This window comes from Oryx dammah, unplaced genomic scaffold (genome assembly GCF_014754425.2).
Source record: "Oryx dammah isolate SB20612 unplaced genomic scaffold, SCBI_Odam_1.1 HiC_scaffold_2, whole genome shotgun sequence".
In the NCBI taxonomy this organism is placed as follows: Eukaryota; Metazoa; Chordata; class Mammalia; order Artiodactyla; family Bovidae; genus Oryx; species Oryx dammah.
The window spans coordinates 158,088,269-158,112,114 of NW_024070186.1; the positions used below are offsets into that span (position 1 = coordinate 158,088,269).

Genomic DNA, 23,846 nt, shown 5'->3' on the forward strand with positions numbered 1-23,846 from the left:
AAACACAGAAAGACACACACAGAGACACACACACACAGACACACAGACACAGACATACACAGACACAGACACACACAGACACACAGACATACACAGACACAGACACACAGACACACACACACCACAGACACACATACAGACATACACACACAGAGACACACACAGACACACACACAGACACAGACACCCCGAGACACACACACCACAGACACACAGACACACACATACATAGACACAGACACACACACAGACACAGACATACACACACACAGACACAAACACAGAAAGACACACAGAGAGACACACACACATGGACACACAGACACAGACATACACAGACACAGACACACATATAGACACACAGACATACACAGACACAGACACACAGAGACACACACACACCACAGACACACATACAGACAGACACACACACACAGACACAAACACACACAGAGACACACACACCACAGAGAAACACACAGACACAGACACACACAGACATACACACACAGAGACACATAGACACAGATACACACAGAGACACACACACAGAGACACACACACAGACACATAGACACAGACACACACAGACACATACACACGGACACAAACACACAGACACATGGACATACACAGACAGACACAGACACACACACACAGACACAAACATAGACACACACACACACACACACGTGCGTTTCTTTCTGGCCCGCGGCTTGGGCTGGAATCTGCCTCTGCCTGTTGTGTGTTACCTGTTCATGGCTTGGGGTCCTTACCGACCCACTCCCGCTCAGGGTCCTCTGCCTGGGGCTACAGTCTGCTGTCCTGGGACTGGGGGTGCGGCCCCGCCCCAGAGCACGTGCAGCCCCATCTCCGGTCGTCTCCTTGGCCCAGGGACATCCGCGCTGCGGCGGGGAAGCTGCTGGGGGCAGGGAAGCCAGGTCCTCTTGGCCATGCAGCCGGGCTCTGCTGGGTGATGCACACACAGCTCACAGGTGGGCGCTGGCAGAACCTCTACAGCCTAAGGTCTTGCTTTTCAGCCACATGGAAGGCTGGGCGCCTCTGGATGGTTCCAGGAGGCCACCTGGAGTCCGGCTCTGGGGTCCCCCAGCAGAGTGGGCCTGGGGGGTGTCTCCGCACTCTGGCTTGCCTGGGCTGGGGGTACCCGGCTGCTGTCCCAGCCTCCTTGTCACTTCCCTCCCACTTGTCCTGTGGGTCCCTGGGGAGGCAACTCTGAGGGTCCTCAGTCCGTTACCTGCGAGGTGAGGTATCGGTGCCCTCCCAGGACTCCATGAGGACGGCCTGGCTGAGCTGGGAAGGGGGGCCTCTGGGCGCAGAGGGCTGAAGGGACAGTGAAGTCTCTGGGGGCCGCCGTGGCATCTCGGCTCCAGGGGCTGCCTGCCCAGTGCCCCCACAGCCACCGACCCGGTGCTCCTTCCTCTCCAGGTTTGTTTTCCAAACAATTTGCTTAATGTGATTCCCGGCCCAGTTGAACATAAGTAATCGTGTTTACCCGCCGCCCTGGGGTAATCCCGTGCGTCCTGGGCAGGTGGGGCGGGCTCAGGGGAGACGCCCTCAGCTCAGTCGCTCCGTGTCCTTCCTTCTCTTGCAGCAGACGCCCAGCACTCCTGCTCAGCCTGCCCTGCCCACAGTGGCCGTGATGGAGCCTCTGTTCTTGGCCTCCCCGCTGACCATCTGGAACACCTCCTCGGTGGTACCCAGCAGCAGCAGCGATGAGAATGGGACGCTGGCGGGGCCGGGGCCCTCACCAGGCGCCCGGGCGGTGGTGGTACCGGTGCTCTACCTGTTGGTGTGTGCAGTGGGGCTCGGTGGCAATGCGCTGGTCATCTACGTTGTCCTGCGCCACGCCAAGATGAAGACGGTCACCAACATCTACATCCTTAACCTGGCCGTGGCTGACGTGCTGCTCATGCTGGGGCTGCCCTTCGTGGCCACGCAGAACGCCATCTCCTACTGGCCCTTTGGCCCCGTGCTGTGCCGCCTGGTCATGACGCTGGACGGCATCAACCAGTTCACCAGCATCTTCTGCCTGACGGTCATGAGCGTGGATCGCTACCTGGCCGTGGTCCACCCCATCCGCTCTGCCCGCTGGCGCCGCCCCCGGGTGGCCAAGCTGGCCAGTGCTGCAGTCTGGGCCTTCTCGCTGGTCATGTCGCTGCCGCTGGTGGTGTTTGCCGACATCCAGGAGGGCTGGAACACCTGCAACCTCAGCTGGCCAGAGCCCGTGGGGCTGTGGGGGGCCGTGTTCATCATCTACACGTCTGTGCTGGGCTTTTTCGGGCCGCTGCTGGTCATCTGCCTATGCTACTTGCTCATCGTGGTGAAGCTGAAAGCGTCCGGCGTGCGCGTGGGCTCCACGCGGCGGCGCTCGGAGCGGAAGGTGACCCGCATGGTGGTGGTGGTGGTGCTGGTGTTTGCGGGCTGCTGGCTGCCCTTTTTCATCGTCAACATCGTCAACCTGGCCTTTGCGCTGCCCGAGGAGCCTGCCTCCGCCGGCGCCTACTTCTTCGTGGTTGTGCTGTCCTACGCCAACAGCTGTGCCAACCCCCTGCTCTATGGCTTCCTCTCCGACAACTTCCGCCAGAGCTTCCGGAAGGTTCTGTGCCTCCGCAAAGGCTACGGTGCTGGCGCCGAGGATGCGGATGCCACGGAGCCACGGCCGGGCCCGAGCAGCCGGCTGCAGGAGGCCACGATGCCCATGCGCAGCTGCAAGGCCAACGGGCTCATGCAGACCAGCAAACTGTGAGTGCTGAGGCTGCGGGGGCAGAGGGGGCCCGGCAACCCTGCGGGAACCCACAGCCACCTTTTCTGCCTTTCCTCCCGGAGCGGGGGCTGGAGCAGAAGAGGAGACTAGCCAGACAGCAGCGGGTGGGGGAAGCCGCCTCCCAAGGCAAACAGCAGACTGAAGAGGCCATGGGTGCGTGCAAATGCTGGAGCCCGGAGGAATTTGGCTTTCAGTCTGGTCTGGCCGGAATGGTCCTCTCCACCCCAGAAACACCAGCTCATCCCACCCCCTCCACCGCCGGCCCCGGGCCTGAAACAGGTCCTGGAGAAGGTGCCTGGCAGCCTCACTGGGGGAGGACTGGGCTTCCAGATGCCCAGGCCTCACTGTGATCACGGCTGGAAGGAGAAGAAGAACATAGGGTCACTCGGCCACAGGTCCCGCTGAGACAGCCCTGCCCAGTGTCCCTCCCCCAGCTGGGGTCCACGGCTGGATCAGAGGAGGAAGCAGAAACCAGGGGGCGTGGGGAGCTGGCAGCCCCGTGCTGGGCAGGGGAGAGTCAGGGTCAGCGCTGCTGGGGCCTCGGCACAGACCCCAGACCGAGGCCAAGCCCTGGAAACGAGATCACGTAACAAGGGCGCTTGTGTTTGACAAGCGCTCTCTGAATAAATTAGAGAATAAATGTTTGACTCTTTCCCAGAGCAAATATTGTCCCTGGAGCCGATCGAAACCGGGGCACATCAGAGCGGGTGGATCGCAGGCGGCCGGGGCAGGGCGGGCAGCAGGACACCTAGATAACACTGAGGGGAGCGTCCACACCCACGGAAAGGAGCCTCGGGGCCATGCTGGCAGGAGCGGGGTGTGGCCCTGAGGATGTGGGTGATGGGGCGGGGGCTTCCAATCCTTCCCTGGCTGCCGGGTGTGGGGAGTGGGCAGCTTGCTTGGGGCTCCTGTCCCCGACTCTGGGTGAGTGGGGTCCCAGCCGCCTCCTCAGCCCCAGCTTTAGTATCAGCCCCACCTGGGCTCCGCCTAGAGGGTGGAGGCCACAAACCCTGGTGTCAGTCACAAGGAGCTGGTGACCAAAGCCTCCTCGCCCGGCCCTAGGGGAGAGGCATCCCGTGCAGGGGTGGGTGCCTGGGAGAAACAAGTCCGTTTGATCAGTCACCCCCCTCCGCCGGTCAGGCCCCCCGTGGGCTTGGATGCAAAGTCCATCTGCTCAGAATGACTTTGGCGAGCAAGCAGATGGCACAGAAATATCTGCTCGGGTCAATTTCTCCCAATTGATTTGACATGGCGAGCTCCCTCCCCGGGGCGGTGCAGACGCTAGAGTGCCCTCACCAGTCCTGCCTGTGAGGATGTTGGTGTGTGGGGACATGCCTGTGTGTTTGTCCGTGTGCCTGCTTCTGGGTGTGTGTGCCTGTGTGTGTGCACGTGTGTATGCTCATTTGAATGTGTGGGTGTGTGTGGGTGTGTATGTGCCTGCTTGTGGGTGTGATGCATGTGCGGACATGTGTGGACACATATGTGAATTGAGTGTACCTGTGCGTGTACGTGTGTACTGGCATGTACATGTGTACCGGCATGTACACGTGTGTGCCTGTATGTGTACACATGTGTAGGTGTGTGTGCATGTGCCCCCTTGTGGGTGCCTGTGTAATGCATGTATAGACATGTGTGTACCTCTGTGTACATGTACATGAATGTGTGTGCCTATGTGTACACATTTGTGAACGTGTGTGTACCTGTGTGTACACATGTATGAATGTGTGCACCTGTTTGTGCACATATGTGAATGTGTGCCTGTGTGTGCACGTGTGAATGTGTGTGCCTGTGTGTGCCCAGGCCTGATGGACTCAACAGGTGGAGGAGGAGATGCCAGGTGGCCCGTGGACCCTGGGTCTGGGTGGGAACTGGTGACTGGGCTTAGCCAGTGTGGACAGTCCCCAAAGCCCTGGGTGGGGGGTACTGAACAGGAGAGAGTGAGCACCTGGGCACCCCTGAGGGCCTGTCGAGGTGTGGGAACAGGAGTGTCCCAGAAGGACGTGAGCCCACGGAGCCGTGGACACGGCACAGTGGGTGTGGGGATGCAGCCTGGCCCGTCCACTGCCCTCCCCGCCCGACACAGGCTGGGGACAGCTGCGGGGGTCAAGAGCACCACACTGCTTGCAGGTCTTGGGGCCCCAGGCCCCGAGCAGGGTGGGGAGGGCAGAACAAACACCCTCAGCGGAGGGGGTGACCTGCTTCACTGTCTCTCTCTCCGCATCAATGGGTTTTATTGGCTATTGGGCTCCAGTGGCTCCCAGAGTGACCTTGCTCAGGAAATCCGGCCCACAGGACATGGTGAGGCTGCCTCCAGGATCAGGATGGGCTGAGGCTTGGCTGTTTGCCAGGCGGGCGGTGGGGGGGGGGGCGGGGGACCGTGGCGCAGCCCCCGTGGCACATGGCAGAGCCCGTGCTATGGCCCACCCTGGGGGCTGAGAGAGGGCATCCCTGGAGGGGTCAGCGGGGCCCATCCTGGGGTGTCTTGGGACAAGAGGCGGGCAGGCTGCGGGTAAACACCAGGAAGAGCTCCCCACGGAGTCTGGGGGCTGAGAGCTGGGATGCCTTTTGGGGGTGTCAGGGAGCTGACTGACTGAGAACAGGGTCTTTGCTGGTCACCTGTTCCCGCCGTGGAAGGTGGGGCCTCAGGGCTGGGCGGGCTGGGGCCCTAGGGAGGCCACTGGGGCTGTGGCTCCTCCAGCCCAGCCCGTGGGTCCAGCCCAGCCTGCTGCCTCCTCTCCGTGCTGTCCTGGCTCCTCAGGGCTGGTCCAACCACCATGAGCCACTGTCCAGCTGGAGTCCTCACCTTGAAGGTCCAGCGACTGTCCAGGAACCTGAGGGGGTCCCCACCGCTGCTCCCCGCCCTGTGCACTCAGGCTCACCCCTCCCCACTCACTAGGCTGCACATCCGGCCGTGGTGGTGACAGCTATCCATTTGCTGTATCTGCGCTGACGGGGGTCTGGGGGCTCCACCTGGCACCTGCATGGGTCCTGACCGGTGCCGGGGGGAGGGTCTCCACCGGAACAAACCTCCTCCCTGGCTCCTGCCTCTGGGGAGGGGGCTTGAGTCCCCTTCTCAGCCAGTCTCTTCTCTGACTTGCACACAAGGCAGACCGTGGCCACAGCCACAGGGGCAGCGATGGGGCGCCACGCCTGGGTGCAGGGGCAGGGGCACTGCAGGAGGGGAGGGGCAGCCCATCCACAGGGGCTGGCTGTCCAGGTGAAGGAAACTGACCGCGGGGCAGTGGGGACTGGCCCGATTCCCTTCTGCTCTGCACCCCGAGTGTCTCCTGTGCCCCCACGTGTCCCCCCTCTCCCCACGCCCAGGAAACAAGCGGCCCCTCCATTGGGCAGCTTGAGGAGGGTTTAATGAAAGGACATTTGCAGCATGGACCCAGGGTCCTCCTATGGCCAAGGGCAGCAGCCATCCTGGGGGCTGAGGGCCCGTCCTCTCCCCGCCCCCCACATGGCACCTGGAAGGTGACCTGGCCTGTGGGGATCCATATTCTGGTGGTCATCGGGCCTGAGAGGGTGGCCAGAGGGAAGGTCAGCTTCCAGAGCCCCTTGACTTCTCCCCGTTTGGAACCCAGGACCCACCCTCCCAGCTGAGCCCCCAGGAGACATGCCGAGGGGTCCCTGGCTCCAGGCAGGGGTCCAGTGGGTGCAGGTGTCATGAGAGGGGCCAAGGCTCCCAGGAGCTGTGCTGTGGCTAGCCTCAGCCCCCTGGACAATGGGACTGTCTGCCCGTGCATCCTCTGCAGGCCCTGCCCAGAGGAGGGACACAGATGATGGTGATGACCAGGCAACTTGGAAAGGAGACTCTCCGGATGGACACCCTTGTACACCCTAAATAATGCTGAGTTGTTCACTTTTGGGGCTTCCCTGCTGGCTCAGTTAGTAAAGAATCCGCCTGCAATGCGGGAGACCTGGGTTCAATCCCTGGGTTGGGAAGATCCCCTGGAGAAGGGAAAGGCTACCCACTCCAGTATTTTGGTCTGGAGAATTCCATGGACTGTATAGTCCATGGGGTCGCAAAGAGTCGAACATGACTGAGCGACTTTCACTTTGTTCACTTTAAAATGATACATTTTATGGTGTATGACTTTCACCCAAATTCTAAAGATGGATGTTTTGTTGGAATTCCACCAAATGGATAAAAACTGAGACAAGAAATGGCTTCCATAGGATTCCGCCTCTGGGCTACCCCGTGTTCCGGTCGTTTCCAGCTCTCTTCCCCGGGGGCAGGTGCATCCTGGTCCCCCCCACTCCGCCCCAGCCCGCTGTGCAGTGCTTTGAGGATGCTGTTCACCCTCTAGTCTCCTGAACGAGCAGCGCGGGCCCGGATTCCTGAGTCTGGAGCTTCTCATCACTTTGTGGACATGACACCTTCCCCTCACCCCACCCGTTCTCAGCCGTGGGTTCTAACTAAGCCAGGGGTCGGGGGGGCAAGCACCCACCCGCTGTGTCCCTGGCACGTCCCAGGCATGGAGGCTCTGACCAGTAGCCTCCACATGGTTCTTGCTTGCACTCAGGGGAGCCCCCACCTGGCCTCTGCTCTCTGAGCGTGGGGGTGACCTTGACTTTGGAGTTGATCGGACACCGTCTGTTTGGCCTGCTCTGCCCTCTGGGCCAGCAAGGGGAGCAGGGCTGTCCCCGGGGCTCAGCGGAGCCATCCCAGTGCCTCTGGTCCAGGCCCCACGAACGGAGCAAGGTGAGAGGGAGGCCCAGCAGCCAGCGGATCCGCAGATGGAAACGCCCCCCCCATCCCTGCACCCTCAGGGCCCAGTGCATCCCGAGGCCAGACAGGGAGCCCGAGAGAGCCGGCTTTGCCCGGGCTGCTGGGCCGGGCGGCCCTCCTGCCCCCACCCAGCCAGGCTGGCCTGCAGCACTCAGCGGCGGGGTCCTAGTTGGGGGCAGGGAGTCCAGACCTGGGAGGATGGAAGGAGGTCCTTCCACCCCTCACGCTCCTGTGTGGGTGCCTTTATCTCTGCCGTGGGACCCCCCCTCGGCCCCCATGGCCCCTCTTAGAGCTCCTGATGCCCTGCTGGTTGCCAGGCACCCTGGGCGTGTCCAGTTATTCCAGCCATAAAAGGGCTCGGGCCAAAGGGCCAAAGTGCAGCCTGAGGCTCCTCGGCCCAAGTCAGCATCACTGGTGGGGGTGGGCAGTACCGAGCGGGTCTCGGGAGGGGCTGAGGAGGTGTCCAGAGCCGCCCTCTGGCTCCCCATGGGCTCTTCCACACCCTCTAGTCTCAGTGGGGCCGGGCTCACCAGTCCAGGGTGCCCCACTCAGCTCCCAACCCCTCAGCTACGGCAAGCCCCCCCGAGTCCTGTGGTCCCCTGCCTTGTACCACGGCCAGGCCCAGCTGGGCCTGGGGGCTCCTGGGGTGGGCACCACTGTGAACCTTGTCCCCCATGCTCTGCATCTTGGGGTACAGACCCTGCTTGTGCTGCGGGTTTGGGGTCACAGCCCCGCCCAGGCCTGAGCTCAGGGACTCAGGCCTCTGAGTCCCAGCTTCCTCCTGGGATGTCTCTCATACCTGGGCCTCATACCTGGGACCCCAGGAGCCCCCGACCCTGGTCCAGAGCTGGCCTGAGAGCCAGCCTCAGAGGTGGGACTGTCACAGCCCTTGAGCCCCTGCAGAAGGCTGCTGGCTGAAAGCCCCGTCTCCCTGCAGATTCGGAGTCCCAGTAGCCCTTCACTGGGGGCCCTCCCCTCCCCCCATCCCAGGCCACACTAGAGGAGTAGTCAGCCCTGTTTGAGGGGGATCCAGCTCCTAGAATCACACACACTTGGGGGTCTACACATCCTCGCTGGACCTCAAAATCTCCACCTTTCCAGGGTGCCCCAGTCTGGGAATTTGGGAGGGTGGGCCCTGCTGCCCACGGGTGTGTGTGGACGCTCCTGATCCAGCCTCACTCAGGGCAGATGTTCCTGAGGGTCACAGGGTTCCGTGCGGCAGGGGAGGAGCGCCGTGCTCCCAGCTGTGTCTCCTCCCCCAGCACGGGGACGAGGGGCCCCCACCCCCTCCCCAGCCCCCCCAGCAGATGACCATGGTCTGGGGAGGTCTGCCAGAGACCATCTCAGGATGGACTGAGCTCCTGGGGCGGGGCGGGGCGGGGGGCTGTGATGAGGAGACAGGACCCGACATGCAGTGTTCTGTGGGCTCAGGGCTCCAGGGTGGAGGCCCCCGAGTGTTCATCACCTGGCAGCCCCAGCAGACTCGGTCTGGCCAGCCTGCAGCTCCAGCCACATCCGCCTGGCCCAGGACCTCAGCCAGCACGCCAGGCTCTGGTGACTCCAGACGCTGTTCCTGCCAGGGCCCCAGCTGCCTCACCAGCTCAGAATCCTCATTTAGGTGGAGCGGCCACAGGAAGGGAGGCTGGGGAGGGCCCAGAGAGGAGGCGGTGGGCGGTGCGGCCACAGGGGCCGGACAGAAGGTCCCAGAATGGCCGGAGGACACGTGGCAGGAAAGGAACAGGCTCGGAGCGGGCCGGAGGGCGGGCGGCCTGGTGGCTACTACTGCTGGGCGGACGGAGGCCTCCAGTGGAGAAAGCTTGGCTAGGGCTAGCTTGAGCATGTGGAAGTGGGAGGTGATACCCCAGGGGTCTGGGGCTCCCCGGGCTCAGGTGTGCATGCTCCTCCCAGCCCACTTAAGACAGACCCGGGGATGCCACAAGCCCCAGAAAATCGACCCATCGGGGATGTCAGTGTGCTCACCCAGGCCTATTCTGGCCTGGTCGGCCGCCCACCTATTCCATGTCGTTGGTCCCATGGCCTCTGCTGCCCTGAGCACCCTGGAATTCAGCATGCTCCACTCCTCCCCCGGAGCGTCCCCAGCGTCCAGCCAGCACCCAGTAGGTGCTTTGTAATTCTCTCACAGCGCGGGGCCTGGCACAGCCTTTATAAGGGCAAAGGGAACTCGACCAGGGGGCCAAGCTCCTTAGAGGGTGGAGGTGCCCCGCCCCAACCCCGCCCACCGCGCGCCCGAACGCGGGTCTGCTCCGGAATTTCTTGCTGGGACCCCTCGGTTGGGGTCCGCGTCTAGCAGGGCTGGTGGGTCTGTCTTGCTCCTGCCGGTCCCCCGCCCTTCAGCGTGTGCACGCGGGCGGCGCTTAATCACAGCTGGCCCCAATCCTGGGCGGGGGGGCTCTGGAGGGTGGGCCCTGGGAGCTGGCGTGGCGCCGGGGCCATCAGAGCTCGGCGTCCGGCTTGACCAGGTGGCCGCTGAAGGTGACGTAGAGGTCGCCGCGCTCGCCGAAGATGGCGTTGTCGCGGTCGCGCTGGAACATGCGCACCCAGACGGCGTCGCCCGCGGCCAGCGGCAGCAGCAGGCTCTGCGCCTGCATCACGCTGCGCTCGCTGGGCTGCGCGTACAGCACGGCGGCCGCGTGCGCGTTGCGCATGATGTGCAGGTAGGTCTCCTTGTAGTTCCAGGTGTGCACGTTGAGGCTCAGGAAATAGACGCCGGGCGCGGTGCAGAGGAAGCGGCCGGAGGCCAGGTCGAAGGCGCCGTCCAAGTTGACCAGCTCCGTGTCGAAGGTCACCGCCTGGAGGGCGTCGGCGCTGTGCAGCCCCTCGCTGCGGCCCACCGAGAAGGCCGCGTAGGCGCGCGGGCACTGCGCGCCCGGCAGCCCCGCCTGCCCCTTCTGGCCCTTGCGGCCCCGGAGGCCCTGAGAGCCGGGCGGGCCCTCCTTCCCGCTCCTGCCAGAGCGACCTCTGACCCCCGCCTCGCCCTTCTCACCTGCCGGGGAGGGGTCAGGGGTGAGGAGAAGCCCCTGGTCAAGGCTCGCAGGGTCAGATTCTCTGGCCACGCAGCCCTGCAAGTGACCTCGCCTCTGTGGGCCTCAGTCTCCTCTCTCAGAGGGCGCTAACTCACCCTCCAAGGAGCAAAGAGAAAGAAGCCACACCCCGAGGGCCTGGCTGTTCGAGGGTCTGTGCTGACCATCATGCGAGGCTAGAGGGGTCAGGCAGCCGCCAGAGGAAGGGTCTGAACTGGTCTTTGAAGGAGAGCGCTGGAGTTCAAGCTCAGTGCAGCCGGCAGTCCAGCCCCCATGGTGAGGCCCTCCCAGAGCCCTGCCTCTCTCACCCCCAGAGGGGACCCAGGCCCCTTCCCTCCCCTAGGGGCAGGGCTGAGGGCAGCCTCAGGCCCCCTGTCCACAGCCCCTTCCCCGGGACACCCTCTTCCCACCTGGGGGGGGTGGTCGTGGAGAGCGGGGAGCAGGCACCCATCCATTGTCCCCTTGGGGCTCCCCGCCTTCCCAGGGCCTGCCCTGGGCCCTGTCCCCTCCCCTCAGCATAGGTGTCCCTGTAGGGCCAGGGGCGGGGGAGGCCGCCCCTCAGGGGACACTCACCTTTGAGGATCGAGATGTCAATAGTGGGCCGCAGGTGGGGCAGCCCCGCCCACGTGTCCCCGTCGCTCACGTGGGCACCTGGGCCAGGGACGGCGGGGGGCCAGGCTGGACGGCAGCACTGCACACACGGCCGGCGAGGCAGCCCCAGGCCACGCCAGGCCCCAGCAGGCAGCGCCAGGAGCAGCAGGAGGGCAGGGGCCACCATCCAGGCCAGGGCCTGGGGCCGGGCAGGAGGGGAGGAGAAAGGTGGGAGAGGAAGGCAGGGAGTGGAGGGCTTGCCCTGCTGAGCCCCCAGTGCCCCCACGGCAGCCTGGCAGCTCCCCTGTGTGGGGGAGACGATGGGGGGCCCAGGGAGCCGCCTGGGTGGGGAGGGACAGCTGGGACCCCTCGAGGGGGCTGCGGTGGGGTCGGCCAGAGCCCTGTCCCACACAGAGCACCCTGTCAGCCCCTCCTGGACTCTCATCTCCCCTGACACCGCTGATGGGTCCTTCCCCGGGACTGAGACTCCTCCTTGACAGCCTAGGGGCCACCACTGCTGGGAGGGCCCTGCACCGCCCTCCCGGAGCCCCAGCAAGCGCCGAGGTGGCCGCCTGTGGGAGCTGACACTTCCTGGGCATTGCTCCCTGCTCGTGCCCCTCCCTCCCTGAGGCCTTAGTTCTGGGTGGCAGCAGGCACCCTCAGTGCCTGCAGTTGGGGAGTCTGGGTCCCCAAAGCCCCCATGGCTGGAGACCCCACACCCGGCAGATGCAGGGGGCGCTGAGTGGGGTTGGGGGCTCTGAAAGCCCCCCAAGTCCCCCTCACCGAGGGGCTACTTCAGGGAAGGGTATGCTCCCCACCCCACACCCCACACTCTGGGCAGCCGGGCCCCAGGCCCATGTTGGGTGGGGCCCGACATGAGGCAGTTTCTCCCGGGCTGCCTTGCTGGGCAGAGGGGACATGTACATCCTGACCCCCTAGGAGGAGGGAGGGTAACCGGGGAGGCTGCCCCAGCCCCCACCCAGCTGTACAGAAGCTGGTCTTTAATCCCTGCCAGTCCTGAGCCTCCAGTCTCCATGTCCCCTCCCCCGGGAGACCCTGCCTAACCCTGGGCCCATCAGTGCCAGGTGGAGCCACATTTTCCAGCTGCTGAGGGCCCTGGGTGAGCTCCATATGGGCCCGGGGCCTCAGTTTTCCTGGCAAATGGACTCTGCCTGCCCTGTTCTCCCAAGGGCTGCATCTGAGAGGCTCAGGCAGGGTTGGTCTCCTGCAAGGGCAGGTGTGTGAGATTGGGGTCCTCACTCTTCCCTGTACCCTGGCTATCCTGAGCAAATACCCAGGCCCCCTCTTCCAGGAAGCCCTCAGGACTGCAGCCCAAGATGCAGGCCTTCCTCTCATGTAGTCTGAGACCCACTCCCAGGCTGAGCTTTCCTAGCAGGTGGGACCCCTTCTCTCTACCACCTCCTTCTCAAACCTTGCAGACCCTCACCCGCCCCCTGAGCCACACTGGACCCTGCGGACTCTCCTGGACCCCTCCCATGGAGGAAACGGACCGGCGTGGGTGTCTCCTGGGCAGCAGCCACCCCCGCAGGCAGGCCTGTGCTGCTGGGGCCCTTACCCCAGGCCCTGCTCAAGGTTGCTGTGAAGACCACCACCCACCCCCACTGCCCGTTACCATTTCACGACTGGGTGTTGCTGCCTGCCTGGCGGTCTCCGGCGTCTCTGCGCAGCAGCCGGTGAAAGAGCCCTTTCATGCCCGCCCCAGGCACCCGTGGCTTCCCTCTGGGCCATCCAAGACCAACAGGCCTCAGGCCAGCTTCCGAGCTCCCAGCAGGAGGCTCATGGGGCCCTGTTGCCCGCCCCCCAGCCTGCCACCTGCCACAGCCCTGCCTCGGGGGCTCCAGGGTCCTCCCCCAGCCCTGTCGTGGTGGGGCTTGGGGGCCTGGGGAGGCCGGGACTGTGAGGCTGGCTGCCATCTGGGGTGCGGTGACTTAGAGTCGGGGAGGCTGGAGCAGTGGCTGAGTAGAGACTGGCAATGAGACCGGAAGCCAAAGTTGGAGACAGACCACTTGCTGGTGCCGAGCCCACCGGGTTACAGTGGCGCCCTCCCATCTCTGGCTGGGCTGTGAGGGCTGGGCCTGGCGGGTGGTGCTCGGGGGTGGGGGGCAGCGTCTGGCCAGGCTGTGGTGTCTGCCCCCGCCTCCCGCCATACCGTAGCAGGGCTGTGGTGCCCAGCGGAGAGGCTGTGATACCCTGTCAGGGGCCCTTGGCAGTAGCCGAGCCTTTCAGGGGATGAGGGTTATGTCCCTGTGATGCCAGCCCCCTCTGGCAGGGATGACTCACAGGGCGCCCCGGGCAGTGGCAGGCGGGGGCTGTGACTATACCAGGACCTGGCTTCATGCTTGCTTGGGCCTGGGCAGCTGGACACTGGGCCCCGGGCAGTGCCTGGCGCCTCGGCCTCTGAACACGAGGCCATGTAACTCCCTGAGAAGCATCCCGCTCGACCACACCAAGCCAGGCTGCCTGGCGGCGGGGCACCAACATGGCCTGGGGAGCTGGGGCCACCTTCTGGGAGGCAGGCTGTGGGCATCTGGGGCTGGCTTGCTCACCCCTGTGGATCTGGGCACAGCCCAGGGTCCGGCACTCCCCACAGGCACCCCGTGCCCTCCTCGCTGCTGACCATGGAGGAGGCAGGCTGGAGGTAGAGGGGGAGACAGGGGACCCTGCCTGTGGAGGATTCTCATGCCAGGGTGGAGAGAGCAGAGTGGGTGAGGGCTGTGGTCAGGGGAGCCCGCCAGCTGGAGCTGGTTCCCAGATGCCCCCAGCCCCTGGAGGTGAGGGTTCACGCAGCAGTGCTCAGCCGCCCCCACGCCTTGTCCTTGTTTGGAGCAAGGACACGTTCTTGTGGAATCCAGATCGGATGGCCTGGACGGGAGGCCTCTCTGCAGACGCTCCCACCCCCCCGCCCCCGCCAGGGCTGGGCTAGGTGCTGGGCCCAGGGGTGGGCTGAGAGTTCCTCTCTGCCTGCTCCACTTTCGTCTCAGGGGCTTCTGGGGCACCCAGAGAGAGGTAGACGCGCGAGCTCCACTGCTCCCTGCGTCCGACCTCATTTCCCCATCTGTAAAATGGGCACCAGGGACTCAGCAGTAGCCAGAGTGTCCACGGGCTTCAGCTACCCTCAGGGCCCTGGTGTGCCCCTGTGCCTCCAGCTCCCCACTCCTGCAGGGCCTGAATCCCTGGGGGTGGGCGCAGCTGTCTGCCTCCTCCCCAGGGCTGCTGACTCCCCAGAGAGACGCAGCCACTGCCTCGGGAACCTGCCCAGCAGCCCAGGGCCATCCCTCAGCTCGAGGGCCTGGTCATTTGTCTCTACAAGAGGACAAGATTTCCGGCCTCACGGGTGGTCATGAGACAACTGCGAACAATGAGTGCCCGGCCCCCCAGGCTGTGGAGATAATGAGCTTTGCACAGCACCTCCACTTGACTCCCCATCAGCGGCCCCAGTAGGGGGTGGGGGCTGGGACACGGAGGCCCTGGGCGCTGATGGGGGCTCCGCACAGCGCGGCCTCGACTGATAATGGGGTCTGAGAGCTGCGAGTGTACGGCCGGGTTATTATCTCCTGGCCTCTCAATGCAGGCTGCCCGAGTCCTGCTGATGAGCTGCTGTTGGGGAGGGAAGCGGCCCCCTTGAGCTCGTCAGCGGGGGGCAGAGGGAGAGAGCCTCAGCGGAGGGGGAGAAAGAAGGCCTGGTGCTGCTCGGGGGGTGCCCCAGAGGCAGCTCCCACTTCTGTCCAGAGCCGTGGACACCCCCACCCCCAGCTCAGGTGTGCCCTCTGGTGCCCAGAGCCCGTGCCAGGTGGGGGTGGCAGGGAGCGGTCCCACAGTTCCCTGGGCGGTCACTGCCCCAGGCCTGCAGTGTGCAGCCCAGTGGCCAAGTCCCTTGGGGGTAGGCGGGCCAGCACCATGTTCTGACGCCCCCACTAATGAGAGGGGAGTGCCAGCCGGCCTTGGGTGACCGTCCAGGGCACAGTGAAGAAGAACAGAGCTTCAGCCGCCACTGCGAGGCCCAGAAGCCGTGACCAGTGGTGATGGGAGGTGACGCTCCCCCCAAAGCATCTAGCAGGTGGCCCAGGTGGTCAGCGGAGGGCAATGAGGGGGACCTCGACTGACCCCTGTCCCCAGGTGGGGACTGGGGGTGCCCCAGGCAGGAGACCCCTGGCCTCCCACGGCGGGAATGATGGGGTCCACAGGCAAAGCCCACCTGCCCAGGTGCGTACCCTGAGTAGAAAGCTAACATGCTCTTTATTCGAGGAGGGGTGGGCCCTGCACCCGGCGGTCACTGGTAGCCGGCCAGCTGCAGCACAGTGGGGTAGTGGGCACGGTGGGCCATGCACTTGTGGCGGTCGATGAAGAGGCTGTTGGTCTTGACCGCGATGTCCTTCTCTAGGCTCATGCGTGTGTCCTCCAGGTTGCGCAGGGACTGCTCCGCTTCCAGAAGCTTCTCCTTCAGCGCTGCCAGGGACAGGTTCAGCTCCTCCACCTCGCTCACCAGCCTGTGTGTGGGCAGAGGTGGGCGGAGCGGGGCCAGCCTGGACGCCGGGCCTGCCGAGGGCGCCAAGGGGGCAGCCCTGGGTTCAAAGGCTGGGGACCCCGGTGGGGCATCCTGCTCAATACACTCGGCCATAGAAGGACCCCCAAAAGCCCCAGGGGAGACCCAGGATGGGAGGGGGAGGTGCATCCACCCTGACGTCAGAGATGTAGAGGGCCAGGACAGGTGGTTGGGGCGGCCATATGGCTCGGGGAGCTCTGCCTCCCAGACCCCGAGATTCCAGACCAGGGTGAAGTGGGGAGTATGGCCGGCCCTGGCACTCAGAGACCCACACAGTGTCCCCCCAAAGGACATGCAGTGTCCAGTGGTGCTGGGCAGGAGAGGGAACGTGGGAGCCCAGTGTGTGGGGTGGGGGGTGAGGTGGGGGCCGGTGTCTTTCCTCTTTACATCTGCAGGGCTGTGTGTCGGGGGGTGTTCAAGGGGGCCCCAGAGGCTGAGGAGGCCTGGGGGCGGGTGGACGGCGCCCATGTGGTGGAGGGTGACAGCCCAGCCCAGGGAGGCCCCTGCGGCCACAGCACCTGAACTGGGCAGCGTCTCGGCACAGCTCCACGGTGGGCCGATGGGAGCGCTGGTACAGGCGAGTCTGGGCCACCTTCAGAGGTGCCTCCTTGTCCTTGATGGCCTGCTTCAACGCCGCGATGTTGTGCTCCTGGTCCGTGATCTCACGCAGCGTCTGCACACAGGACAGCCCGCGGGTCACCCTCTGGGTCTTAACCCACACAGGATGGCCCCGTGGGTCACCCCGCACCCCAAGCCCTAGGCCCTGCTTCTAGGGGCAGTGTGGAAGCAGGGAGAGTGTGCACGGCCACCTCAGCCCTGCCATGGACACCCAGAGGCCTGGGGTGGGTCTGGGGGAGGACAGCAAAGCTCAGCTCACAGCGGCTTTGTCCTAAGAGCCCCAGCCCTGAGGTCACCAGACCCCAACCCTGGTCAGGTGCTGTGGAGACAAAGGTAGCAAAGGTCACCCAGAGAGCCTGGGGTCAGGGCCCTGCTGAGCCAGGGCCAGCATCAGGGACACCCCCTAGATGGCCGAGCCTGCCACCTCCTTCCACCTTCCCTGCTCTGGCCTGCAGCCCTCCCCTGTAACAGTCACGCCAGTGGCAATGCCACCATCCTCAAATGTCACTAGGCTTTCTCATCAGCTTAATGAGGGCCCTGGGGGAGGAGGGGGGGCCTTGACCAGGGTTCCCTCAGGATGGACAGGGCCAAGGTGGGGCAAGGGCCAGGCCAGGCTGTAACCAGGGCATAGTGGGCAGTGGGAGTGTGATGGTCTGGGCTACCCATTCCGAGCCTGGTCTTTGCAGTTACCGGCGGAGAGCCAGTCTCAGGCGCTGCCCTGGCGGGGCCAGGTCATGGGCTGGGCGTGGCCTGGCTGCGCGGTGGGCGTGTCCAGGGTGTGCCCTGGCTGCGGGATGGGCGTGCCCTGGCCGCGGGCTGCGCGCAGTGGCGAAGCCTCACCTTGCGCAGGTGGTGCTCCAGCTTGTGGCGCGCGTCCTCCAGCTCCTCGCACCGCCGCCCGAAGGCCAGGTTCACGGCGTCGCACTGCAGCCGCAGGTCCTCGGACGTGTCCTGCAGGATGCAGTCGATGAGGTTCCGCAGGTTGACCGAGGCCAGGCGCTCGCGCTCAGCGCGGTACAGGTGTTCCTGGGTGAACTTGGCCCAGGTCTCGGGCGTGGAGGCACTACGGGTGGGGAGAGTGGGCCGACACCGCGGTCGGTGGGGGCACCTACCAGGACCTCCCCGCGTCTGCCACACCCCGAGTGCCCGAGCCACACCGCGGCCCCGCACCCCCGTGCCCCGCCTCTTACGGCGCCCGTAGGGTCTCTGCGCGAGCTCCCAGCGCCTCCTGAGCCGCCCGGTGGTCCCCGCGCTCGTGCCCCGACGGCCGTGGCTGCGCCGGGTGGTGGCTGCGCGCCCCCTGCCGGCCGCACGCGGAGCTGCAGCCCGCTCCCCCTACACACACACACACACACACACACACACACACATTCTCTCACTCTCACATACTCGCACACACACACTCACTTTCTCACACACTCACATGCACACGCACACACATTCTCTTTCTCACACACACACACACACACCCTGGCCCCAGTGCTAGGTCCTGCCTCCCTCTGTGAAGCCCAGCCGGGACGGTCAACTGTGTGTGCCCGGCACTTGGGTGGGGGTCCCGCCGGTCGCCTGCCCACCCCAGGAGCAGAAGAGCTGCACAGAGGCCCCCAGCGGACGGACGGGGAGCCCGGGCGGGATCTCACAGCCCCACCTCTCCTCGAACTTGGCCGAGTGCGGGTAGAACTGCACGTCAGTGCTCTGGTTGCTGTAGCGGCAGCAGGCCTCGTCGATGTTGTAGGCCTCCACCTTGTCAGACCAGTCCATCTCACAGGTTTCCTTGTGCTCCCGGTTCAGCCTGCGGGCGAACAGCGGGCAGGGCCTGCGTCAGGGCGGGTGGGGAGCTGGGCGCACCCTGACTGACGCTGGGCACGGCCAGCCCCCAGGCGGCAGGGGGCCTCATCTGCTGACGGTAGGCCTCGGGGCGCTGGTCTGGCTCTGGATGTCCAGGCCCCTTGGCCACCCCCACCTGCCCAGTGCCCCCTCCCCACCCTGTGCTCCTGGCTGTGGCCGGGGACAGTCTGTCACCTCTCGGAGCCTCAGGGCCGGGTCAACCGACCTCCTGCCTACTGCCTGAGGGGTAAGAGGACGGGGTCACCCCGAGGGCAGCTCTGGAGGCTGCCCAGACCCACCGAATCTGGCCCACAGCCTGCATGATGGTCCTTTTCAGGAGCTCCTGAATGTTCCGGATGAGCTCGGCCTCCTAGGGGAGAAGACCCCCGACCCTGGTGAGAGTCTGAGGACCTCCAGGCTCTTAAACCCTGAGGAAGAGGAGAGTTTCGGGTGACGCCCAGTGGGACTGGGCCCTGCTTGTGGCTCCAGTCTCTTTGGTGGAAGCGGGGGCGAGCCTGGTTCTCTTAGAGGATTTATTCTGGGCTTGGAGCACCCTGTCTGGGGCACTGCAGTGGGTTCTTTGGGGGTCTTCTACGGGCTGTGGGGGACATCAGCCAAAGATGGTTCCCACTTGCTGGGCACGCAGCACCCCTGGGCTCTGAGCCATCACTGGCACCTGCCTACGGACCCCAGAGAGCCCAGCAATAGTCTCTGAGGACCCTATCAACTAAGTCCCCAGCCAGGATTGCCCTCACACACCCAGGACACACGGGAACCCTGTGTTTCCTCCTGCCTCCCTGACGGGTTCATTTCCTGTGGAGGAAAAACCCTCCCTGGATCTGAATCTTCCCCTCCACTGGGCTCCAAGCCCTTGTGTCCGGTTCTGACCCGTGGGCATGCCTTCCTGCCCTGACTCGGTTGTCCATGTACTGCTGGGGGGGGGGGTGCCTGGCTCAGAACAGAGCCATCCCTCCTGGAGCCTTGGGAGGTTCTTGAGTGAATGAGTGTGAGGGTGGGGCCATGGGGGGATGGCAGAGGAAGGGCCTGGGTTTAGAGGCACCCAGGTTTGAGGGGGTCCCCGGGTGTCTGACTGTGTGTGTGTCTCCCCACGTCTCATGAGTGCCTGTGGCTGCAGCCTGCTCACAGCTGAGGCCCTTCCCCACCAGCATCAGGGGCCTGGCCTGGGTGCCGCAGTCTTTCAGGGCTGCCCCAAGGACAGGTCCTGCCGGGTCTCTTTGTGGGATGCACGAGGCCTCCACCCTACCTTCACCGTCTACACCTGCGCACTGGCCTGAGGCTGGATTTCCAACACGGACTTTGGCAGGGTGGGGGTGTGGTAGGGCTCCACCTCTGTGAACTCAGGGTCAGCCTTCATCTGCATGACCCAGGGTGACCAGAGGGGCAATTCAACAGGTGCCGGGACCCAGGGGTGACTGAGGGACCACCCAGTAGGTACCGGCGCCACCACGACCTGACCAGGAGGGTCTCCCTTGGCCTGCACACATTCCAACCCCAGCCAGCCGCCCCTGGGGCCCAGCTCAGGCCCTTCCTGGTTTCCTGGGGGCCGAGCCCCGCCCTGCCTCAGGCCAACGTCATCCCGGCATACATTCCAGGATGAATGCCACCATGGCCTGGGCCCTGCCTCTCCCTGAGTGGGAGCTGGGGTGGAACAGGCGAGTGGACAAGCACCAGGCTCCAGCCCTGCCCCTGTGCAGGGGGCACCCAGGCCACGGTGCCCCTCACCCAGCAGGGCCTGACTGGCCCAACTTTCAGGGAGCTCAGCCTTGCCCAGCACCCACTGTGGGAACCAGGCCGAGGGAAGGCCAGACCTGGCACCCTCCCCCCTTCCCCCAGGGAGCCCGAGTTCCGCCCCTGCCCCCAGCTGGGGAGGCCCCAGGACCAGTTGGTTCTGGCACCCCACCCCTCTGTTCCTGGGCGTGTGCTCCAGTGCCCTCACGTGGGCAGAGAGTGCAGGCTCCCGGGGGTGCCCAAGCAGCGAGGCTCTGCACAGCCAAGTTGAGGGGGAAACACTGGGAAGGTCGTGCTCCCTGGAGAGAGGTGGGAGGCCGGTCTGCGGCTCCAGGGACTGGGCAGCCGAACCTTCAGCAGCTCGATCTCCACACAGTCGCGCACGAGGTCGGGGTGCTGGCGGTGATCGCGGCACTGCAGGTTGTCGGTGACGATGGAGAAGGGCCCAGCCGTGGCGTCCAGGGCACGCTCCAGCCGCTGCTTCTGGGCCAGCAGCTGCTCGGTCTCGGAGACCAGCTCCTCCACCTGGTGCTGCAGCTCCGACTTCCAGCCGTGTGTGTCCTGCAGGCGCCCGCCCACCTTCCTCGTGGAGTCTTGCTGCGTGCGCTGCGCCAGCGCCTCGGTCTCCGCCGCCAGCTGCTGGCTCTCGTGGCGCTGCTGCTCCGACTGGTCACGGTCGGCGAAGGCCTGGTGGTAGCGGGCGTAGCAGTTCTGGAACCACTCATCCAGTAGGTACTTGGCCGTGCGGAAGCCGGAGGTGGCCAGGCCCGAGGATGTGTGGGCGCCCGTGTTTCGGGCCACATCGTACAGCTTGCGGGGCAGCTGGCATGCTGGCACCGTCTGTGGGGCGGGCTCCTTGGTCAGGAGTATGTCCGTCTGAGCCATGGCGCCGCCCAGGCACAGGCGGGAGTGGGGAGAGGGAGGGGGGCCACTCAGCTCGCTCAGCAGGGCAGCTCTGGCCACTGGGTCCCCAAGCAGGATGTGGCTTCTGGTCTCCCGGAGACAGTACACACCAAGCCCTCCTGTTGCTAGGCAACCGGAATTCTCCCACCTCCCACCACCTGGTGGCCCTCTTAAAGGGCCAGGCAGGCCCCAGCCCCACCTGTCCTGGCCATGCCTGGTACCTGCCAGAGGAGCTGCATGAAGGACAGGCCCTTGTCTCCTGTGTCAGACTTGTTCCTGGGCAGTGCTCTCCTGGGCACCCACGTGTCCCTGATGGGGGTTGACTCAGCCTCCAGTGGGGGCCTTGAATCAGATCCGCAGATCTGCCCCATAGGAAGGAGGCAGGTCCTGTCATGGGGACAGTGTCCCCAAGACCACCCAGGGCCTTGCCTGTGTCTCCTGGTCCCTGGGCTGCTTGTTGTCCTTCAGTCGCTCAGTCGTGTCCTACTCTTTGAGACCCCATGGACTGCAGCACGCCACGCTTCCCTGTCCATCACCATCTCCTAGAGTTTGCTCAAACTCATGTTGCCTCAGTCGATGATGCCATCCACCCATCTCGTCCTCTGTCTCCCCTTATCCTCCGGCCTTCAGTCTTTCCCAGCATCAAGGTCTTTTCCAATGAGCCAGTTCTTTGAATCTGGTGGCCAAAGTATTGGAGCTTCAACTGCAGCATTAGTTCTTCCAATGAACATTCAGGGTTGATATCCTTCAGGATTTTCTGGTTTGATCTCATTGCCGTCCAGGTTATTCTCAAGTCTTCTCCACCACCACAGTCCTAAAGCATCGGTTTTTCAGCACTCAATCTTCTTTATCATTCAACTCTCACACCTGTACACGACACTGGAAAAACAATAGCTTTGACTATATGGACCTTTGTTGGCAAAGTCATGACTCTGCTTTTTAATATACTGTCTAGTTTTGTCATAGCTTTTCTTCCAAGGAGCAAGCATCTTTTAATTTCATGGCTGCAGTCACTGTCCTCAGTGATCTTGGAGCCGAAGAAAATAAAGTCTGTCACTGTTTCCATTGTTCCCCATCTATTTGCCATGAAGTATGAAGTGGATGCCATGATCTTTGTTTTTTTAATGTTGAGCTTTAAGCCAGCGTTTTCACGCTCTTTTTCACTTTCATCAAGAGGTTCTTTAATTCCTCATCACTTTCCGTCATTAGGGTGGTGTCATCTGCGCATCTGAGGTTACTGATATTTCTCCCAGTAATCTCATTTCCAGCTTGTGCTTCCTCCAGCCCAGCATTTCACATGATGTACTCTGCATATAAATTAATTAAGCAGGGTGACAATATACAGCCTTGATGTTCTACTTTCCCAATTTTGAACCAGTCCGTTGTTCCATGTCCGATTCTAACTTGCCTCTTGACCTTCGCTTGGTACCTGGGGAGGGTGACATCTCCAAGTGCCCCCTCCTGGGCGGGGAGTCCAAGAGCCCTGTCGATTCCCAACATGACCGGCAGAGGGAGATATTGGCCATGAAATGAAGTAAGGAGGCAGGGAAGGTGGTCTGGTTTTCCCTTCTCTTGAAGAATTTTCCACTTTTTGTTGTGATCCACAGAGTCAGAGGCTTTAATGTAGTCCAGGAAGCAGAGGTAGATATTTTTTCTGGAATTCCCTTGCTTTTTTAGGATCCAGAGGATATTGGCAATTTGATCTCTGGTTCCTTCTTCTTTTCTAAATCCAGCTGAACATCTGGAAGTTCTCAGTTCATGTACTGTTGAAGCCTAGCTTGAAGGATTTTGCTTTGCTAGCATGTGAAATGAGCACAATTGTATGGTAGTTCGAGCATTCTTTGGCATTGCCCTTCTTTGGGATTGGAATGAAAACTGACCTTTTCCAGTTCTGTGGCCACTGCTGAGTTTTCCAAACTTGCTGGCATATTGAGTGCATCACTTTCACAGCATCATCTTTTAGGATTTGAAATAGCTCAGCTGGAATTTCATCACCTCCTCTAGCCTAGTAATGTTTCATAAGGCCGACTTGACTTCACAGCCCAAGATGTCTGCCTCTAGGGGAGTGATGTTTCATAAGGCCCACTTGATTTCACAGTGATGTTTCATAAGGCCCATTACTCCCAACTTGGGGCTTCCCCTTCTGTCCAGGGACTTCCACTCCCAACAAGGGCCTTAAGACTCCCACCCCAGGCTTCCCCCTTCCTGTCAGTTAGCTCCCCAGGTGCTGGGACCACACCCTCTCTGATCCACTCCACCTGCTAGATCCTGTGCCTAGCCTGCCTGCTGCCTCCCGCTGTGCCGGCCTGCCCATGGCTCGGGGTCCGCTCTGCTCTTGGTGGAGCTGTTGTGGGCGGTGCGGGCTCCTGCTTAAGCATGTCATCATCTCACCTTCCTCTCCCCACCTGCCTCCCCCTACCTCAGTTTACCCTGAAGAATTAGACAGGGAAGGGCTCGTGAGAGGGGCCGACCTACAGGAGGAGCGATCTGGGGTGGGGGGGCGCCCTCCCACGTTAATGTAATGTTTCGTAAGGCCCACTTGACTTCACAGCCCAAGATGTCTGCCTCTAGGTGAGTGACCACCACACCATCTGGGTTATACAGGTCATTAAGACCTTTACTGTACAGTTCTACTATGTATTTTTGCCATCTCTTCTTAATCTCTTCTGCTTCTTTTAGGTCCTTACGTTTCCTGTCCTTTATTTTGCCCATTTTTTGCATGAAATATTGCCTTAGTGCCTCTCATTTTCTTGAAGAGATCTGTAGTCTTTCTCATTCTATTGTTTTCCTCTACTTTGCATTGTTCCCTAGAGAAGGCTTTCTTATCTCTCCTTACTATTCTTTGGAATTCTGAATTCTTGGGTATATCTTTCCCTTTCTCGCTTTTCGCTTGTCTTCTTTTCTCAGCTATTTGTAAGGCCTCCTCAGAAACTGTTTTGCCTTCTTACATTTCTTTTCCTTGTAGATGGTTTTGGTTACCACCTGCTATACAAAGTTACAAACCTCCATCCATAGATCTTCAGACACTCTGTC

General features: G+C 62.9%; 3 protein-coding genes across 3 annotated transcripts; 1 reads left to right on the forward strand and 2 right to left on the reverse strand.

Annotated features, from left to right (window-relative positions):
• Positions 1–1,660: 1,660 nt before the first annotated feature.
• SSTR5 (somatostatin receptor 5) lies at positions 1,661–3,441 on the forward strand. Its single transcript, XM_040251291.1, has one exon. It carries the CDS (start codon positions 1,661–1,663, stop codon positions 2,765–2,767), a length of 1,107 nt encoding a protein of 368 aa, XP_040107225.1. The 3' UTR covers positions 2,768–3,441.
• A 6,532-nt stretch (positions 3,442–9,973) lies between these two features.
• Positions 9,974–11,339, reverse strand: C1QTNF8 (C1q and TNF related 8). Its single transcript, XM_040247231.1, has 2 exons — positions 11,135–11,339; positions 9,974–10,524 (listed from the first exon to the last, which is right to left on the reverse strand). Exons 1-2 carry the CDS (start codon positions 11,337–11,339, stop codon positions 9,974–9,976), a joined length of 756 nt encoding a protein of 251 aa, XP_040103165.1.
• Positions 11,340–15,390: 4,051 nt separating this feature from the next.
• On the reverse strand, positions 15,391–20,862 carry TEKT4 (tektin 4). Its single transcript, XM_040231979.1, has 6 exons — positions 20,262–20,862; positions 18,461–18,531; positions 17,983–18,126; positions 17,175–17,397; positions 16,235–16,389; positions 15,391–15,660 (listed from the first exon to the last, which is right to left on the reverse strand). The coding sequence occupies exons 1-6, from the start codon at positions 20,793–20,795 to the stop codon at positions 15,444–15,446; spliced, it is 1,344 nt and encodes a 447-aa protein (XP_040087913.1). The 5' UTR covers positions 20,796–20,862; the 3' UTR covers positions 15,391–15,443.
• Between the last annotated feature and the right edge of the window lie 2,984 nt (positions 20,863–23,846).